The sequence below is a fragment of the Simochromis diagramma genome, unplaced genomic scaffold (genome assembly GCF_900408965.1).
Source record: "Simochromis diagramma unplaced genomic scaffold, fSimDia1.1 OVJJ01000159.1, whole genome shotgun sequence".
In the NCBI taxonomy this organism is placed as follows: domain Eukaryota; kingdom Metazoa; phylum Chordata; class Actinopteri; order Cichliformes; family Cichlidae; genus Simochromis; species Simochromis diagramma.
In genome coordinates, this window is record NW_024387197.1 from 2,310,242 (window position 1) to 2,327,746 (window position 17,505).

The 17,505-nt window shown below is 40.5% G+C and overlaps 1 protein-coding gene and 1 long non-coding RNA gene across 2 annotated transcripts; one reads left to right on the plus strand and one right to left on the minus strand.

Annotated features, from left to right (window-relative positions):
- Positions 1 to 523: 523 nt before the first annotated feature.
- On the minus strand, positions 524 to 17,283 carry vps37ba (VPS37B subunit of ESCRT-I a). The gene is made up of 4 exons (XM_040050080.1): positions 17,072 to 17,283; positions 10,034 to 10,205; positions 5,195 to 5,277; positions 524 to 3,025 (listed from the first exon to the last, which is right to left on the minus strand). Exons 1-4 carry the CDS (start codon positions 17,174 to 17,176, stop codon positions 2,537 to 2,539), a joined length of 849 nt encoding a protein of 282 aa, XP_039906014.1. The 5' UTR covers positions 17,177 to 17,283; the 3' UTR covers positions 524 to 2,536.
- LOC120745326 lies at positions 13,561 to 13,950 on the plus strand. Its single transcript, XR_005698613.1, has 2 exons — positions 13,561 to 13,647; positions 13,694 to 13,950. It is a non-coding gene; the product is annotated as an uncharacterized LOC120745326 (long non-coding RNA).
- Positions 17,284 to 17,505: the final 222 nt, after the last annotated feature.

Genomic DNA, 17,505 nt, shown 5'->3' on the forward strand with positions numbered 1-17,505 from the left:
CAGGAATGTTTTTTTTGTTTTGTTTGCTAAGCTACTTAACATTGACCCATGAATTCCAGCATAAAAAGGCACCAACCAAGGGATAGATCAAAGCTGTTTCTATGCACAATAGACAACAGACATAAAATAGCATTTTTGCTGCAACAAGGTGATTCCCAAAGAGTTATTAGCCTAAAACTAGAGGCATGGAGGACAAAAGAAGAAAGGGCAGGTTCAACAATCACGTACATCTGTTCAAAGAAGATTTGTACAAACTGTTTGTGCCATTTATGTTTGCACCTTTCGATAAATTGCTGCACCTACTTTGCATTTTCCTGGAAAAAAAATATAAGAAACGAGGGGTGGTTCGAGACTTTTGCACATTACTGTGCGAACTGTGGCACTGTTGCCCACATTAGAGGACGTTTTCATTGCATAACAACTATGGAACACTAGATGGCAGTCTTATTTCATTGTCAAAAAGTAACAGGTCTGTGAAACTCTGAGGAAGCTGTGGATTACAAAGAAAGCCCTGCAAAAAACAGATACAAAAAGAACAGATTTATTGAACTTGAAAATAGCATTAAATTCCACTTAAACATTCATTATAAGTAAATACCTACAACATTACACTGAAATTATCACCAATCACATATAAAACCATGGATGCAGAGGATCAGTTCGAACACAAAAAGCAGCTCAAGAGCTAAAAAAAAAAGAAAAAAAGAAAAAGAAAAAGAAAAAAAAGGTAGTATTAAATAGGAATCCTCAAAATGAACACAGAACAAAGGCCATGCACGAAAGAATTATCAGTTGTTAGTCGTTAGAAATGCTGGTTCATCGAGACGTTGATGCTTTAGCTTCTGCTTTTTCCTGCTGACATTTGCTTACATGTGAAGTTCAACCACATGAGACATGACACAAGTGATTGACGAGCCCTGTTATTTTACCAATTAAAGAGAAAAGGAAACACTAAATACAAAAACCAGTAAGATCCCTCCAGGCGTTGGAAGCAGAAATAAAAGCACCACTTGGCACAGAGCCTGGGGGAGTGTCCCGTCTCTCTGGCACATAAGTATGGGCTTTCTGCTACCGGTGAGAAAGCAAAAACAGTCAGGCTTTTTTTTTTTTTTTTTCTTTCTAAACTGTCTCGTGGAACAGAGAGTCAGCGGGAGAGGGAGGAGATAATGCTCAACCTGTTTTGTTTTCATTTTTCATGTTAATCTGAGGCCGGGGCGTGAGGTGGGGATTCTCTATGTGAACATAAAGAAACTTGGAGTAGTCAGCAAGACGTCATCAACGTCACTTCAAGTGTAGGCACTCGTGGCTCTTCAACAGTGCACAGCGACCGCAGTCAGGAGGAGAGGGGGAAAAAAAAATTGATTTTTTTCTCCAAAACAATTGCACCAGAATAATGTTTCTCCCAAACCAGGTTAACCTCTGCCTCCCATCAGCACACCTGGCTTGCATGTACATAAGAAGAGTGTTTCAGCTCAATATCACAAACAGATACGTTAGGAACGATGGTACATAACCCTACTGTTTACATAAAAAATAAAAATAAAATAAAAAACTAACGCGGAATGATGTGGGAAGTCTTTGGTGCTCAGTGTGACAGAAAACTGATGAGATCCAAAGAACTGTTGGCATCACTTCCAACCCCAACTGAGGGTGTTAACGACATAAAAGAGGAGTGTAGCACAGGAACCCACAAACAAACAAACAAACAAAACGAACAACAACACACATCTTGAGTGTACTGTATGGCTATACACGAATCCTTCATTATGCGAGGCCACGCCGGCCTACTCGCTCTCTATTTCTTACAAGCTCAGCCTCCCATCGCCTTCCTCAACAACCCCTTTAAAAACTTGTGCCCTGAGATGGACCAGTCAGCCATTCTTTTACACGTGTCGATCAGTCTATCCTGGCTATTATTAACATAACTCAGTACGCTATCATAAGAAGACGCTGAAATTCAAAGATTTCTATGTACCTTATGAATGTTTCCTATTTAGAAAAGAAAAAAAAAAAAGTCACAGCATAGATGCAGTTTTCGCCTGAATATTCTGGGAACTATTTTCATCTACACTGCACAGTAATTAGGGTCTCTCCTTGCTTGCATTGAAGGTATCAGTAAATTAGTGCTCTGCAGATGGAAATGACTAATTGAACCCTTTTTTTTTTGTTGGAAAAATCATAAAAAGTTGAGGAACATGTTTGAGGAAAGGTGAGAAGATGGCTGGGAGACAGAAAGTGCTGATAAATGAGGAGTCCCAGCTCAGCAGCCTGCAGACTCACGCTGTCACCACAGCCTGCTGCGCTTCCCCTAAAGGTGCTCAGGCTGGACAAGAGTCGAAGACGAACTCGTCGTTTTGTTGTTGGAGGATTGTTGGTGAGAATGAGATGTGAGCGGGAATCCATAGAGGTTTATTGGAGATCTGCTTCGGCCGACCAGACCAGCCGGTGCAGGTCTGCTTTCTTGTGTTGTGTTTGGTCGTAATCCAAGAAGGCAGACAACACAGTTCTAGTTCCAGTAGTGACAACTTTTTTAAATTTACTGCATGATGAATCCAGGCTGTGGGGCCATCCGGGGTGGAGCCCTCTGAGGCAAAGCAGGGGGGTACTGAGAGAGGTAGCTGTTGGGGTAGCCAGAGGGGATGTTGGGGAAGGGTTGCCCTGTTCGGGGAGGAATGGGTGGGTATTGAGATGCTGGGTATGAGAAGGGAGGCTGTGGCTCAGCGGTTGGAGGTGGACTTAGAATTGGTGCTGGCTGGGATGGAGGTGGCGGTGGCTTCCTTCTGGGCTGAGCGAGGGGGGAAGAGGAGCTGCTGCCTGCCTCGCTGAGGAGAGAAGCAGCTCCGGAGATTTCCTGAGAGCGGGAGGGAGGGACTGACAGCTGGGGCAGCCGCTGGCCCTTCATCACCATCTCCTGCAGCTTCTCGATTTTAACCCGTCTCAGGTGGGCCAGCTTCCTCTTGTTCTGGTAGGCATCGATAAACGAATCCAGAGTCATCTCCCCATCCAGTAAAGAATCAGCCATGTTCTGTGGACAGAAGGGATTTGGAGCAGAGTTAGAGAGAGAATAAACAAGGCTAATCCAAAAATAAATAAATAAATAAAAATGCTGAAAAAGTTTCCACTGAAATTACGCTGTCAGTGTGAATGGCTGCAATAAGAAAAGGGGTCTGGAAAAAAAAAAAAAGAATTTTATATATAACAAATTTTTTTTTTTTTTTTTTTAAAAACCCGCACGAAATATTTGCACAAATTTTAGGGCTCTGGTGGGTCGAAGTTTCTAAAAGCAGAACGGGACTTCCTTCTTCCCGACTGTCACAAAGTGCATGCTGATAAGGGATCCTCTATTCCTGATACTGTGGGGTCTCTACCTGGCTAAAAAAAAAAAAAAAAGTGTCTTGAGATAATGGCGTTTTGTGAACTGCTGCTACATGACTAAAGCTGAATTGATAAGACAGAGAGAGTGTCGACATGAGTCACACTGATAGGAATAGCAACGCGGGAGAATCACTCACTGTTGACGAATGTAACATTTAAAATGATTCATCTAATGGTGGGTTCTCTGCTCACTCACTTCCATTTGGTAAAATATCACAAAAAGTGACAATTTTCCCACATAAACTGAGCGAACTAATTCAAATATCACTTCAACACTACACTACTAAACTATATTAACACTACTCATCAATGGCAGCAGCCTGCTCTCTATGTAGGTGAGGGACTGCATGCTTATATAAGAAGTCTGATATTTATCAGACACGTACAGAAGCACGAGTCTCATCTTTTCCACATCCATCTACCACATTTACAGTATATATTTTATACTGACAACAGTTCAGCGTACAGTTATTGACTGAAGAATCGAAGATGGAGATAAATCATCAATCAGTGGGTTTGATATAATGTAGCTCTGTGTTTGATGCTAGAAGACGCAAACCTTTTAGAAACACCAAGTAAAACAACGTCTGCTACACTTAGAGTACTGAGTATAAACACTGGCAACCATACCAGTTTACGAGTAGTTTGTATTCTAATGTTTTTATCATACCAGGAAAAACAGCCGACGCACATCCTTGTTTCCAAATAAACTGGGACACTTTAAAAATGCTGTCAGGCCCTGATGCCATACAGTGATATACTTTACTCTGTCAACATTTGTGAAATTAATGCTGCCATCCAAGTATCATTATTTTTGACAATACTTGCAACCAAAGAACTTCACGTGTGTGCTCTTGGGAGCATAAAGGGTAAAAGACTTGCACAGCAGCTGATTTTAAGCAGCCAGTCAGTGCAGAGACTAGCAGAAGAAATGTCACATTCTAATATGATCTGTGGTCACACGCTCTTAAAAAGAAGTTCAGCTGCACAAATCTGAGATTTAACTCCTGCGTAATTAGGCCATGACTGTTCATACCAAAAATCACTATCACAACCATGATTACCACAAATGTTTTTGTAGAGGAAGTTGTAGAGGAAGTTTTGTTTTGTTTTAGGCTGCCCAGATTTACAGTTATTTAAGCTGTAAAACCGATTGCATATCCCTGACAAATTTATACTTAAGCAATTTGATTGATTTGGAGAATATGGCAAATAAATCCAGTGTGGGAAGTGCCTGGAATGTAGGAGGAAGTTTGTACTGACAAAGAATAGCTCAGAGTAGCTCATTAGAAACAAGCTCATGTTTGGGAACTTCACCACTGTTATTAAAATGTCAACTGAGAACAACACGTAGCGAGCTACTGCAGAATGCGATTTACACCACACTGTATTGTTCCGTCTGTATTTTACTGTTCCTTTGTGAGTTTAGATTTCTTATTAGCTGTAGCACTCCTGTTTTGTTTTGTATTTTTGTGACATGTTAAGGGCTATTTAGGGTTGTGTGGTACTGGTTCATGTTAGGAGTTTCTGTAAAGTTCAAAAATAAATGAGAAAACCAGATGTTGGAATATTTTTAATGATAAGCACAGTTCTTACATGACTGTGTATAATCTGATGAAGAACACCTTAAAACACTGACGGGACAGGTAGCTGTCACCTCTATGTCAGCTATTCTGCTGCCCACATACTCTCCAACAGGGATCTTAGATATGAACAATGAAGCCTCTGTAGGAGAACACACCAACTAGAGCAGCAGGTATAAGAATTACTGACCGAGGATACATGAAGTCATCCGTGGTGACAGCTGAAGAATGCTTACCTCTGTTTCCTCCTCTATTTTGGCTCCTTCTGCCTGAAGCAGGGCCAGCAGAATATCCAGAGAGGTGTTTCCTGACTTATGGTCTGTTGAAGAGGAAGACAGAGGAACGACACAAAGATTACTGTGCTGGGCCTGAACTGGGAGGAGGCGCGGTCGCTGTTGGCAGCAGTCAGTCAGAGTTAACCATGCTTGTTGTATAACCGGAATTGTTTTCCACAATGTAAGAAAGCAAATACAGGTAGCAAGTCAAACCCATAATTCTCTCATCTCTTGTGAGCTCTCTGATGTAAGTGAAGTAGTAGAGCTGTTCACAATCCTTCAGGCATTTGAGTCACGGGATGATTACGTAGTGTTTACACACTGCTCAAAGGAACACAAATGTATTCTCAAACCAAGGAGCTCATAAAAAGACATCGCTTTAAACATGAATGTTCTGGCATTAAAAGGTTTCAATGAGCCTGTTACACAAAGCTGAGGCGGGACGTGTGAATGCTGCCAGTCAGTGTCCGGGGACTGCCACTTCCAAACCGTCAGAGCACGTCTGTTTGCGGTGAACTTGCAAAGCTCAACTGAGTCAACTGAAACTGCCCTGGTGTCTCCAAGGAGGAGCACAGTTTTGTTTGTGTTTCTATGCAGGGATGAAAGTCTACACCAGCTGGAGCTGGGACTGCATCCTGACGGTGAGACCAAGAACACCAAACTACTCTCCATCTACACACAGTCCAGTCTAACCTGATGAGCTCTTCTGGACAAATAAATCAAGATTTCGAGCTGATATAGAGCAACACTGGTAAACATCCATGCTAGAAAGCTACCTGTAGCTCAAAAGTGCAAACATTAACATGCTGCCCCATGACAGCTGGAACAGACTCCATCTACTGGTCTAAGGCAGCTTGATTTCAAGAGAAAAATCCAGTACAGGTTGGCTCATTGGTGGTCTATACTGAACAGCAGGCGTTCTTTGTTCTGATTGGTTACATTCTGACTGTATCTAAGGCAGAGACAAACTAGCTGTAGAGCTTCAAAAACGCTGCCATCGCTTGAAAAGTCCAAGACATTTTAAAGACAATCCGAGTGTCCCTTCATTAATATATTACATTACATATATTATTACATATATTATCATTATTATTATAACAACAAGCTTGGGTTCCCCAAAAGGAATTGCTAAAGCACCTAATCCTACCCCCTCATCTCAGTCTGGTCCCACTTTCCCTGGCAGCACCACTCTAAGATTTCCCAGCTGTCTGAGCGTGTGCTTCCTCCCACATGAGACTAAGCACGCCAAGTTGTGTTCCAAGGCCACAGTCAAAGTCTCATGCAGCTTTTCTGGTGTATTAGTTCCGAATGTTGGGTCTTTTATTAAGGGAAACAGAAAACGAAGGAAGTTAGTGGTAACCTTTTTAATCAGTATGGGCGAACGCTGGGATAAAGAAGCTTCATTAAACGAATCCAAAGGTTGTGTGGAAAACATGACAGATAGTGAAGGCTTTTTCAGACACACCTTGTTAATAGTCTTGATAATTACACAGTGGGTGATTGTAGTTACCTGAACTACTGTCTAACCCTTTTAAACACTAACGCTGAAATGTACCAACACATGTTGTCCTTGTTGTGATCAGATCACATTTAACACACTAGCTGAGGACTTGAATACTAGCACAATGAGCTTTAGCTTGACAGAGTCCACACACACACACACACACACACACGACGGTTTTAGTTAATGATCAACTTTAGATAAAAGCTGCACCTTGGCCGCTTGTCATCTCATCAAGAAATAACACAATCTGTAAACAACTTTAACCCTTTCAGTACAAAAACCTTAAATAATGGACAGTATTTGATGCTCGTCTTTACCACACGTGATGCTAAAGTGTGACAAGGTCATAAAACAGCCTTCTACGCTGAGTTTAAGTTTATTCTGTTAAGACTAAGACAAAAACATTCTTAGTGTATGTATCTTGTTTCAGATATTTCATTCCACCCATGTTCAACAATTACTATAAGTTAAATCACTTGTAGCTAAACAGGTCAAGGTTAACCGCTATAGCCTATATTGCTTTCTCTTTATGCGGGATGTGAGAAAGAAACTCTGAGCGCTCACTTTCTTTGCACTTTTTTATGATCATCATCATCATCTGCATCAAATGTGCCAAATGCTGGAGACTTTTGATTCCACCATTAAGTTGCTGATAGAAGATCACTTCTTATTCTTTTAGGCCACTACAATGATAATGGACAATCATAGAAACAGACTTACAAAATTCATCATTTCCACTGACTTTGTGAAGAACAGACCATCTCTACCTTTATTACCTACGGCAAACTTTCAGGAAATATAAGACAACGTAAAACTTTATTTTTCTTGAATTTAATTTCAGCCTATGGAAGCCCCGTGTTTAGAGGTCAGATTTTCCTGGAAATCCAAAATGCTGCCCTTAGATTCCAAAAAACAAAAAACTCCCTGGCCGGGGCTTCATGCTTGACACAAAGCCTTTTTCCGGGGTGAACTCCCATCTCTTATTGTTTCCACCTCGCTCCCATAACAAGGCAGATTCTCAGGCAGATCAGCGCACAAAGCTCCAATTCTCTGACTCAGTGGAGAATTGGGTGAACACAACACCAGTCTGGGCCTAGAGATCATGGGACGGCCATTTAGTAAATGAATCCACATCAACTTCTGCTGTGAATATGTGAAAAGGGGGAGTTGTTGGCCTGCCTGCCTGCCTGCCTGCCTCTCTCTCTCATCCTTCCAACTTCCACACTCCCTCCCACCCACTGTGGCTGTTTTCTAGCAGCTTGCCTGGCAGCACAATGCTCCACTGAGGGCTGGCGTCCTCAAAGGCAGTGGATAGTGGTGATAGAAAAGAGGGGGAGTGCCTACTGGACAGTAAAGGGTAAAGCAGAGGCCATATAATTTCTGGAGAAAAAGAGAGGAAATGAGGGAGAGCTGGTGTTTGACAATATGCAAACGAGCGCACAACAAGCTACTGTACGTCTAATCTCCCATCTGGGTCAAATGACTGTTTCAGCTCTGAGCATCGCTGTCCCTCCCCAGCTACTCTCCAGTAAATCCACAACTAGGACAACTACTACACGGCAGGTGGGGGTGGGGGACACTGGGTAACCTACATCTGACAAAAGCCACTTCATGCGGACAACCAAAATCACAAGGTCACAAAAACACACTGGATTGGTATAATATCAGTCCAAGCACCAAGAAGAGAGCTTAAAATATTTGACACAGATAACACAGTAACAAGCAAAAAGATTCTTGAGAACTAAAATTTATTTAACGGAACTTCATTTTCACAACACAGAAATCTCCCATTGACTGTGACAACCTTTGAAAGCTGTGAGAGCCTGTCTTTCCAGCAGAGACGGAGCCAAAGTCAAACTTTTATCAGTGCACAAGAGGAATAAATGACTCGCATTCTATTCTGAGTGAGCTGCTTAGCAACCGTTGCGTCACCAAGGTCACAAACATCATCACGCCGTCTTCTTCACACACTGAAGTGCTGTGAAGGTATGCCGGTGAGGGACGCTACAAGCCTGTAACACTTTCATGAGTTTCTCAACCTGAGCTGCAGTTACATGTTGAACAGCACTTCTGGGAACAAGGCTGCTGAGGCCTTCTACAGTAAATGTGACAACTGGTCAAACAGGTCTCTTGAGTGTGTGTTCATGTACACAAACAGAAGAAACAATGAGGAACAAAGGCTATGTACCACATCACCTTCCTAGCAACAGGAAACTGCTATCACCTTTAGTTTCTTAGTGTTTCCTCACCAATTATGACCATACTGTGTGTTCTGCAGCACACCCATAATGATATGTTGATTACATCAAACAGGTAGTGTAAAAACTATAACAGAAGCTGTTTTTGACTGGATCACAGATAGAATCACGTCAGGACACTGAAATAATAATAAACCCTAAAACAATCCTAAACAGGTCTTAAAAATACCCCAGACATTTTCATAGTCAACAGTGACTATGAAATGACAGTTGTGTTGTGACTGGTTACCTTTAAGTCTCACGTAAATAGGAAGACTGATTTAAAAAAACAAAAACAAAAAAACCCCCACAACAAAACAAAACAAAGCAGAAACTTAGAGAGAACTTTGGCGCTTACACGGGTAAAAACAAAGTAAGATTAACTAAGCATTTCCACCACTAGATCAGTAAGTAACCAAACCCATCTCCTCATTCGCCAATTAGGGTTTTAAAAAAGAAAAGTGATCCATTCCACGCCTCCGTCATCAAAGCTTAGAGAAGGGTGATGGGGACGTTGATCACTGGCACTATGACCACTTCAAATTTTTTTTTAACTCAAATGTTAAAAAATGTAAAGGAAATAAAAATAACTGATTCCACTACTAATCATGAATAGAACAAAATATATTAAAAAGATTAAATAAGGTCCCCTGTTTATCATTTGCAGTCTGAGACAGTAGCTCAGGCATGACTTGCTTCTGTTTCTAAATGCAAACAGAAATGTTCACTCTGTTCAGAAATGATGTGAAGGCCTTGTGCACAGATATTTAAATGTACTTACTGTTAGGATGTTAATATGTGAGAGTAAACTTGTTTTCCCCACAGTGTACTACAATAATGCAACAAGGAGTTTAAAAAGCACAGCTACGATTAGCAACACACCCTGTGTGTGTGCCTTTTCCGTTTCAGGCTATTCCCTTGAGCATTTCTGCAAGTATCACTTCTCAGTGACTTCACGGATAACAGTGTTCAAATTTCCTTTGGACGTTAAAAATTCAAGACAAACCGTTCAATAAAAAATGCCTCTAAAACTCTCTCTCCACACTGCTGCTGCCGTACCTAAGGTGGACTTGCGGAGTTGATAGGATTCAAAGCCCTCCTGCAGACTGCTGTAGCGCTTGATGAGCTGCTCTTTCTTGTGCTCCAGTCTGGGCTGCAGGGCAAGGTTTTGCTCTGCCAGGGTTCGGTTGTTGCCCAGTGTCCTCTCCTTGTTCTGCTGGACTTCTTGGATCTACAAAACAAGAAATAAGTGTTATTAGTATCCGTCTTGAGAAGATGTTCTTTTTCAACACTGAACGCCGATATAATCATCAATAATTAAAATGTTTGGTTAGAGGAATCTCCTACAAACATCTGCACATGTTTAGAAAGACAAATTCTGGCCATGAAAACCCAAACTTCATCTGCCTTGATCGACACCAAATATTCAGTATTTTTAAACGGCTTTAACCAAGCAGCAACATACATGAAAAACAATCTATATAAACAGAAAAGAAAGTCCTGAAAGGCCTTGCTCAAAGCTATCGTTTGTCATTTTGGATATTTTCCATCTAAAAAGAAAAATATCATAATTGGTCAAATTTAAAGTCTTTAAAGTTTCGAGTAGAGCAGCAGACAACAAAAACAATATAAAGAGAGGAAGCACGAACCTTCCTAACTGGTACACTTTATTAGCAAACAATGAGCCTGACGTGAGGACACGACTGATTTGTCATGGCAGGAAACCTGCAGGTCAAATCATGTTCTGGGCTCCATTCCATTCAGGTGTGTAAACACCTGTTTCCTGATGACTCACTTGCATTACATTAAGCACTGACTACGGAACTGTGCAAAAGTCTTGAGGCAGCCTCATTTCTTTATATTTTGCTTGGAAAATGGGGAACGGGTGCAGCGATTTATTGATACGTGCCAGCTTGCATGGAAATACAGTATGTAAGACAGAAACAGAGTTTGTACAATTCCAATATAATAGAAATTTTCCTCATTTCTATTCTTCAGAAATAATTCCCTGGGCTCCTTGGTGGATATTCCAAAGGCATTCGTTGAACGTTGGCTGGCTGTTTTTCCATTTGGGGCTTTTTTCGATTCAGGTATGTTTTTACTGTAGTAGATAAAAGGAGAAACCGGAGCAGCAATTTATTGCTGAAGACTGGTAGTGTTCTATTGTGTGGTCTTCTATCCAGGTATGTGTTTACTGCATTGTTGTGTTTGTACATGTTCCCAGACACTTTTCAGATTCTTTTACACAGTGACTCGAATTCTTAGATTTTTCTGTGCTCGAAATTCTATTAGTTTTGAGACGATCCCAACACCACTGGCTGAATTGCAGCCCAAACAAAGACAGAGCATGACAGTTAGCTGTAGACATTGACTGTTTCATTTAAAAAAAATAAATTTATTTGGATTTACAATTAAGAGTAGTTTCTTGAGAGCTACCCTTCCACTGAGACCATTTCTAATGAGACTTCAGGGCAGAGTAGATGGATCAGTTGAAGGGCCAGATGCATCTCTCAGGGCTTACCTCCCCATTTCTGGCAATACTGTTCACCTGATTTTTTTTTTTTTTTTTTTTAAATTAATAGCTATTTAGGAATTAAATTCAATTTTATTTATAAAGTGCCAAATCACAACATCTTCAAATATGTTTGGCTGCAAGACCAAAGGCTTTCTCTTCTGTACAAATGTAACAAAGAACAGCTAGGACTTTTATATGAGCGGCAATTTGCAAAGGTTTTGTTTTATTAGTATCTTACATAAATGTTCCCACACATAGGTGCACATTTTGTTTTTTTACATTGTTGCTCAACAGATCGTCGTAATTCTGAAAACACTTGATACAAGAAATCTTAAAGAAATTATTAACTCATGAACTGTTACAAACAGTCGACAAAAGAGACAAAAATCAGGCTTTTAAATGACTGAAAGTGTAACAGTGTTGCCAACGACCCTAGAATAAAACACAAGCAAGTCAAAATGCTTTTTGCTCTCTATTCTGCTCAGTGTGGGAAAGTAGAACAGAATAATTGAAAATTAGACTGCAGAATATATTACCCACTTTTAACCACAACATGCACAGTGGGCAGGAAGCAATGACTATATAAGCTTCTCTACCTGGAAAAATCCGTGAATGAGTTCATATGACTGTTGGTAATACTCAAAAAAAACCAAAAAACATCTACTACTTGTGCAGTCTTAGCTAGAGGACCAAAACAAAGACGTGAGACAAAAATGCTGGGGGCACAGAAGCAATTTGTACCGTGCTGATGTTTGGAGTGATGTGTATTATTACAGAGTGACTTGACTCACAATGCAGCAACTTATGATTCAATGTTAATATCATATGCATACATGCATACATACATATATGAGAGAGAGAGATGATGATACAATGTCATCTTTTTTTTCACTGTGGAAAACTCCATCCACGACTGTTTTTAAATGATGAGTTGTTGAATAATTGGTGGAGTATTACATCAACACAAATATGAACTGAAAACAATGGAGACAAATGGGATAAACATGTTACAGTTGGAACAGCGGGGGATTAAAGAAGAAAAAAAAATCTCTTGTGCCTTCTCTGATGACTCATTTCACACATCCAACATGTTCTATGTGCAAACTCAACTAGGACTGGGCGAGAACACAGGAAAACTCTAAAAATACTCCACAGCGCAGGCCAGGCTTATGGAATAGTTTCTAAAAGTAGTCAGTGGTTGGACTGAATGAGGGGAGGCAACATTTTATGCAGTAAAAGCAGCTAAACAAGTCTACTATAACTACAATTTGCACCGTCACATCTCCAGGTGACTGGTCTTACTACTGGAAGATCTGATTTGCTCATTCATTACGGCCCCACTAGTGATGCAGAGCTTTAAAATAGCATCTATAACTGCAGGCTTGTTCTGTCAGAGCAAAACCATATTATTGTTTACTTGCGGAAATGCTCTACATCGCAGCCCACCCTCCTGAAATAATGACAACGAATGTAGGTCAAGCACTTGCCTGGATGGACCACAGACCTGAACTTTGGAGAGATGCTGAAATAACCACAACTGAATTCAGGTCACTGTAACGCAGCACTCACAAAAACATGAAAAAAACAAAACAAACTAGAATCACATCTTGCATCGATTATGGAAGTGAGAAATAAAATTATGAAGTCTGAAACTGCAGACTGGCTGCAGAGTTCTCAAGTGGAAAGGTGAAAAGTTCAGGCTCTTTCGAACCATGAGTCAGAAGAATTCCTCTTAGAGAAGAGGAACAATTGTGTACAACGTAGAAATGACACTGTAGTGCAAATGCAGTCCAGTACAGTTCTGCATGGACTCTTGAAACAACATCACACTGTCTGAACGTTTAGACACAGCAAAACTGATTTGGTATAAAAGTCTAAAGACTCAACTGTTCAGTTATTTCTAGTAATCAGGATTCTTAGGTTGCTGGCACAAAAAGGGGAATTGTATGGTCGATAACAAGTACTGTAGATCCAAACACTAGTGTGGAAGATGCATCCTGCATTTAAGATGCTATTCCAACGCCTCAGTCCTTTTTTGTTGTTTTGAGATAAAGTGAAAGGTTTTACTGAAGGAGATTCTCATCAAAGATATGTAGCAAACTAGCAAATCTAGTGTTGGGACACTAGATTTGTCCCAACACTAGATGTGCAATGTCAGGTGCATGATATTGACCATGCACCTGACATTGCATGGTCAATATCAGATGCTACAAGTCAAAGCAGTAGTACCAAAGTCTTAATTCTCTCGTTACTGTTACTGAGCTAACAAACTATCCCAAAGCTAGCTAACCTAGCACTGTTTTCCTAGCTCTTCAACAACATGATCAAAAGGATGAGCCCCGCCTTTCCTTTGTCATCATTACAAAAAATAAAAATAAAAATAAGAATGATTATGTACACTCCCCAACTAAACAAACCTTGAGCAAGACACTTTCCTGTTTACTGAAGGTCTCAATAATAAAAAAAAACAAAAACACAACATCTTTATCTTAGCTGGCTTCAAAATGGACAGTAAAATAAGCATTTAAAAAGGCCATCAGGAAATGTTTTATAGAAGTGCTTAATTCTTAACCCTTAGATACAGTTTGGGTTAAATTTGACTACATATGGTGCAAAACAGGAGAAGTAGAGGTCAGACAGAGGGTCGGGGGGGGGGACCTTGACACATAGGCACAGTCCACCTGCAATGTAACCAAATAATCTCAAAATAAACAAACTAGAATCCTTTTACTGTGAACTAACAGAGTAAAGGTGAGGTTGGGAGGAACATAAGGTTATACAACCACCTGAGCTGCCATTTTAGTGAGCCTGGGAAAACTGCACATCCCACACACGCGAGGTTTCCTGCCACTGCTTTGGAATGCAAAGACTAGTTTATAATAAGCTGTGTTCTAATTGTTGAATAATATTTGTAAATACAGGTGGCATGGATTTTTCATGTTTTAGGTAAAACAACACGTGATGTAGTGTGAGATGTTTTTCTCCAAAAATGAACATAGAAAAACCTTAAATATTCTCTGTCTGCACACTGAAGACAATAATTAAGGAGTAATTGTCCATTTATTATTGTCAGATGGGCTTTTTATACATTCTTAAGATAGCTTTGGCTCTTTGGTCAGCATTTCTTTTAAATGTGCTTATAAATAAAATGCCTTGACTTGTAATGGAGAGAATACCTTGCATTGTATGGTTAATTACTTTAGAATAGCCTTGTATCCCACCAATTTCTGATATTCCAGGTTTGACGGACGCTCGTGCTACATAAGTTAGCTGCTAGGTCTTCACTGACACCATGACATGTTACTGGCATCAAAACCTGAAAATGTTTGATTACACCTCCAAATAACAGACTACAACCTTCACCAGCACAATTCCTGGATTAGTGAAGGTCTTAAAAGATAAGCCACATTAATCTTAATTCAAAACAGACAGCATAATGGAAAGCTGGCTCTTCGCCAACACCATCAACAGGATTGGTATTGGTATAATTTGTGTCATTAAGAAAGCAAGTCAATGTCTGATTACACCCACAACCACACAGACCTTGAAGTGATACTTCCTGGTTTACACAATGGACAGCATAATAGAAAGTCTAAATATGCTGAAACATCAGCGAGAATTATCAAAAAACAAAACAAAACTGGGTAATCAACATCCTAGCAGCCTAGTGAAGCGTATCTGCAATTCTTAGTCGTTCAAAAACAGGACGCACTGAAACTAAACAAATTCACAAAAGGGCTATTTGCATTATTCAAATGCCAACACAGCCAGTGTGTTTTTTACAGAACAAGAAGATTGTTGCTTACAGAAAAGCGTACAGTGCCTCTCAGCACTCTCATGTTTCATTCAGTGCCTTATGACACCTACTGCCTTTGTTCTTATCCACTGTACTGTGAGCAAAAAACTTCCCAGACAGTTTCAAGTGTGGTTCAGGCATGTTGTTAAGTGTCCCATTCTCTTAAATATCTCCTGCAATCTTATGACTAACACAAGTCAACAGCTGCAGTGTCATTCCTGTTCCTCCCTCTTTGTAACCTATGGGACTTGGGAAAACGAAACCATAGAGACAATCAGACAGGGTGTGGATGAAAAACAGGAGCGACAACACAAAAGACCAACTCACAGCTCAGCATTCATCCAAATGCCAAAGGCCTGTAGTCTTGCGTCTTGTAGTCGAGCTGAAACTGTCATTATGTTGATATACAGAAGCTTGTGCTCGAGTTTCTCAGCTCTGTGAATAGAGGCTTTTCATCACCTCTCAGGCAGCGAGTCATTATTGCGCAAAAAAAAAAAAAACTAAGCTAAAATTAGACAACACCTCAGCGTCATGACAACAGACAAGAAATTTCCAAGTCCTGACAATATGCATTTAATGTTTGTGATAAACAGTCAGGTCCAAGCTGTTGGGTGAAAAGCAGAGGTGTGAAGTGTTTCCTCTGGATTTAGCACTTGGTAGGGAAAACGTTCCAGCAGCTGTGGTGGGCAGGGGTACAGTTAATCTACTTATATAATACACTGTATTGGCTACTCAGGAGTATTCACCCTGAGTACAATTAAAATTATATTCAGTGCCAAAATTAAACTCATATTCACAATAATTAATAAATAATTATGATCTTGTAATAAAATGTATATGAATAAGAAGGGTGACCAATTTGACTTTAACTATTTTAAGTATATTTAATGCTAATTTTGTTTGCATTACTTAAGTAGGATTGTGGCTTTTACATAAGAACCCGTAAATAATGTTACCTAGACTTGCTTTCTACGCTTTTTTAAAATTTTAATCTGATTATCCATCCTTCCTGGAGAGGGAGTGGTGGTGGGGGAGTCTTGTTTTGGGGTCATTTTTTCCCCAATGCTCCCCTATTGAAATATCCTGGAAACGCCCCTGGTGGCGGGGCTGATTCAGCAGGAGAACATAAGGGAAGATTAAAACCCTCAGTGGAAGAGACTGTTTTAGAAAGAGAAGCAGCAGCCGCAAGGGAAATAATCAAAAGGGCAAATCCTGTATAAAATGCTAATCTTTTAGCCTTTCGTCTTAATATGCCAAATATCTGTCTGCGCTTTAACCATTCTGGGCAGCATGGCTGTAATCGTTGTGCGTATGGGGGGGGAAAGTGGGGCTTATCAGAAAGACAGACTTATGACACCGTGAAAAGAAACTGCTGAGTCCTTGTGCTGCTGGAGCAGAGCCAGGCAGTCAATATATGAGCCAAAATGTAACTATTAAGTCGTACTCTTGCATGTGATTACTACAAAAGATTGACAGGCTTTGTTATCTGGGAAACGAAAGGTTTGTGGAGAAGCTATGTCGAAACCTTGGAACTCCGTAGAGTTAAAACTTAAGACAATGCTCAGGCCCGTTGTTAACCCTGTTTTGGGCTACGAGACGTGTAAGTTCGCTTGACAACACACGTTCAACATTAAATCCTCACCGCGACCAGAAACAGCCATTTCCAGTAACTGAACCCAGCGAGTGTTGGGAAAGCACAACAAAGGCTTGAGGGAAAAAAACACAGACACAGTGGCCGAGAAAGGGGAGTCAGTAGCTAACACTGGACTACAAAAGATTTACATACCTCGTCCATCTCCTGTACCATTTTTGTGAGCTTCTCGTCGTCCTCAAGAATTTCGTTGAGCTGAACCAATGTGTACCCGCTCAACTTGTTGAAAAAACTAGACATTTTAGCTGCTGTTGTGTGTTTCTCCTCCGCTGTGGTCCCTCTCTTCTCGCCTCAAATTGTGACAGCTGACTGAGCTTCCCTTACAGGAAGTAGAGAGAATACAGGCCTAGTGCCGCCTTCAGGTGCTGTCAGAAATATTGCTTTCGATGGGAAAATGAACCAATAGTGTACGATCCAACGAGGCAGGAGTGTCAAACTCATTCCGAGTTCATAGGCCACAAACCAAAATTACATTTCTTTATGATTTTAGCAACATACAGAGGTTATAGACTGCACGTAAAAGATGGGTGCGTAATAGTTTAGATTTGATTTGTGTGGCCTGAATTGAC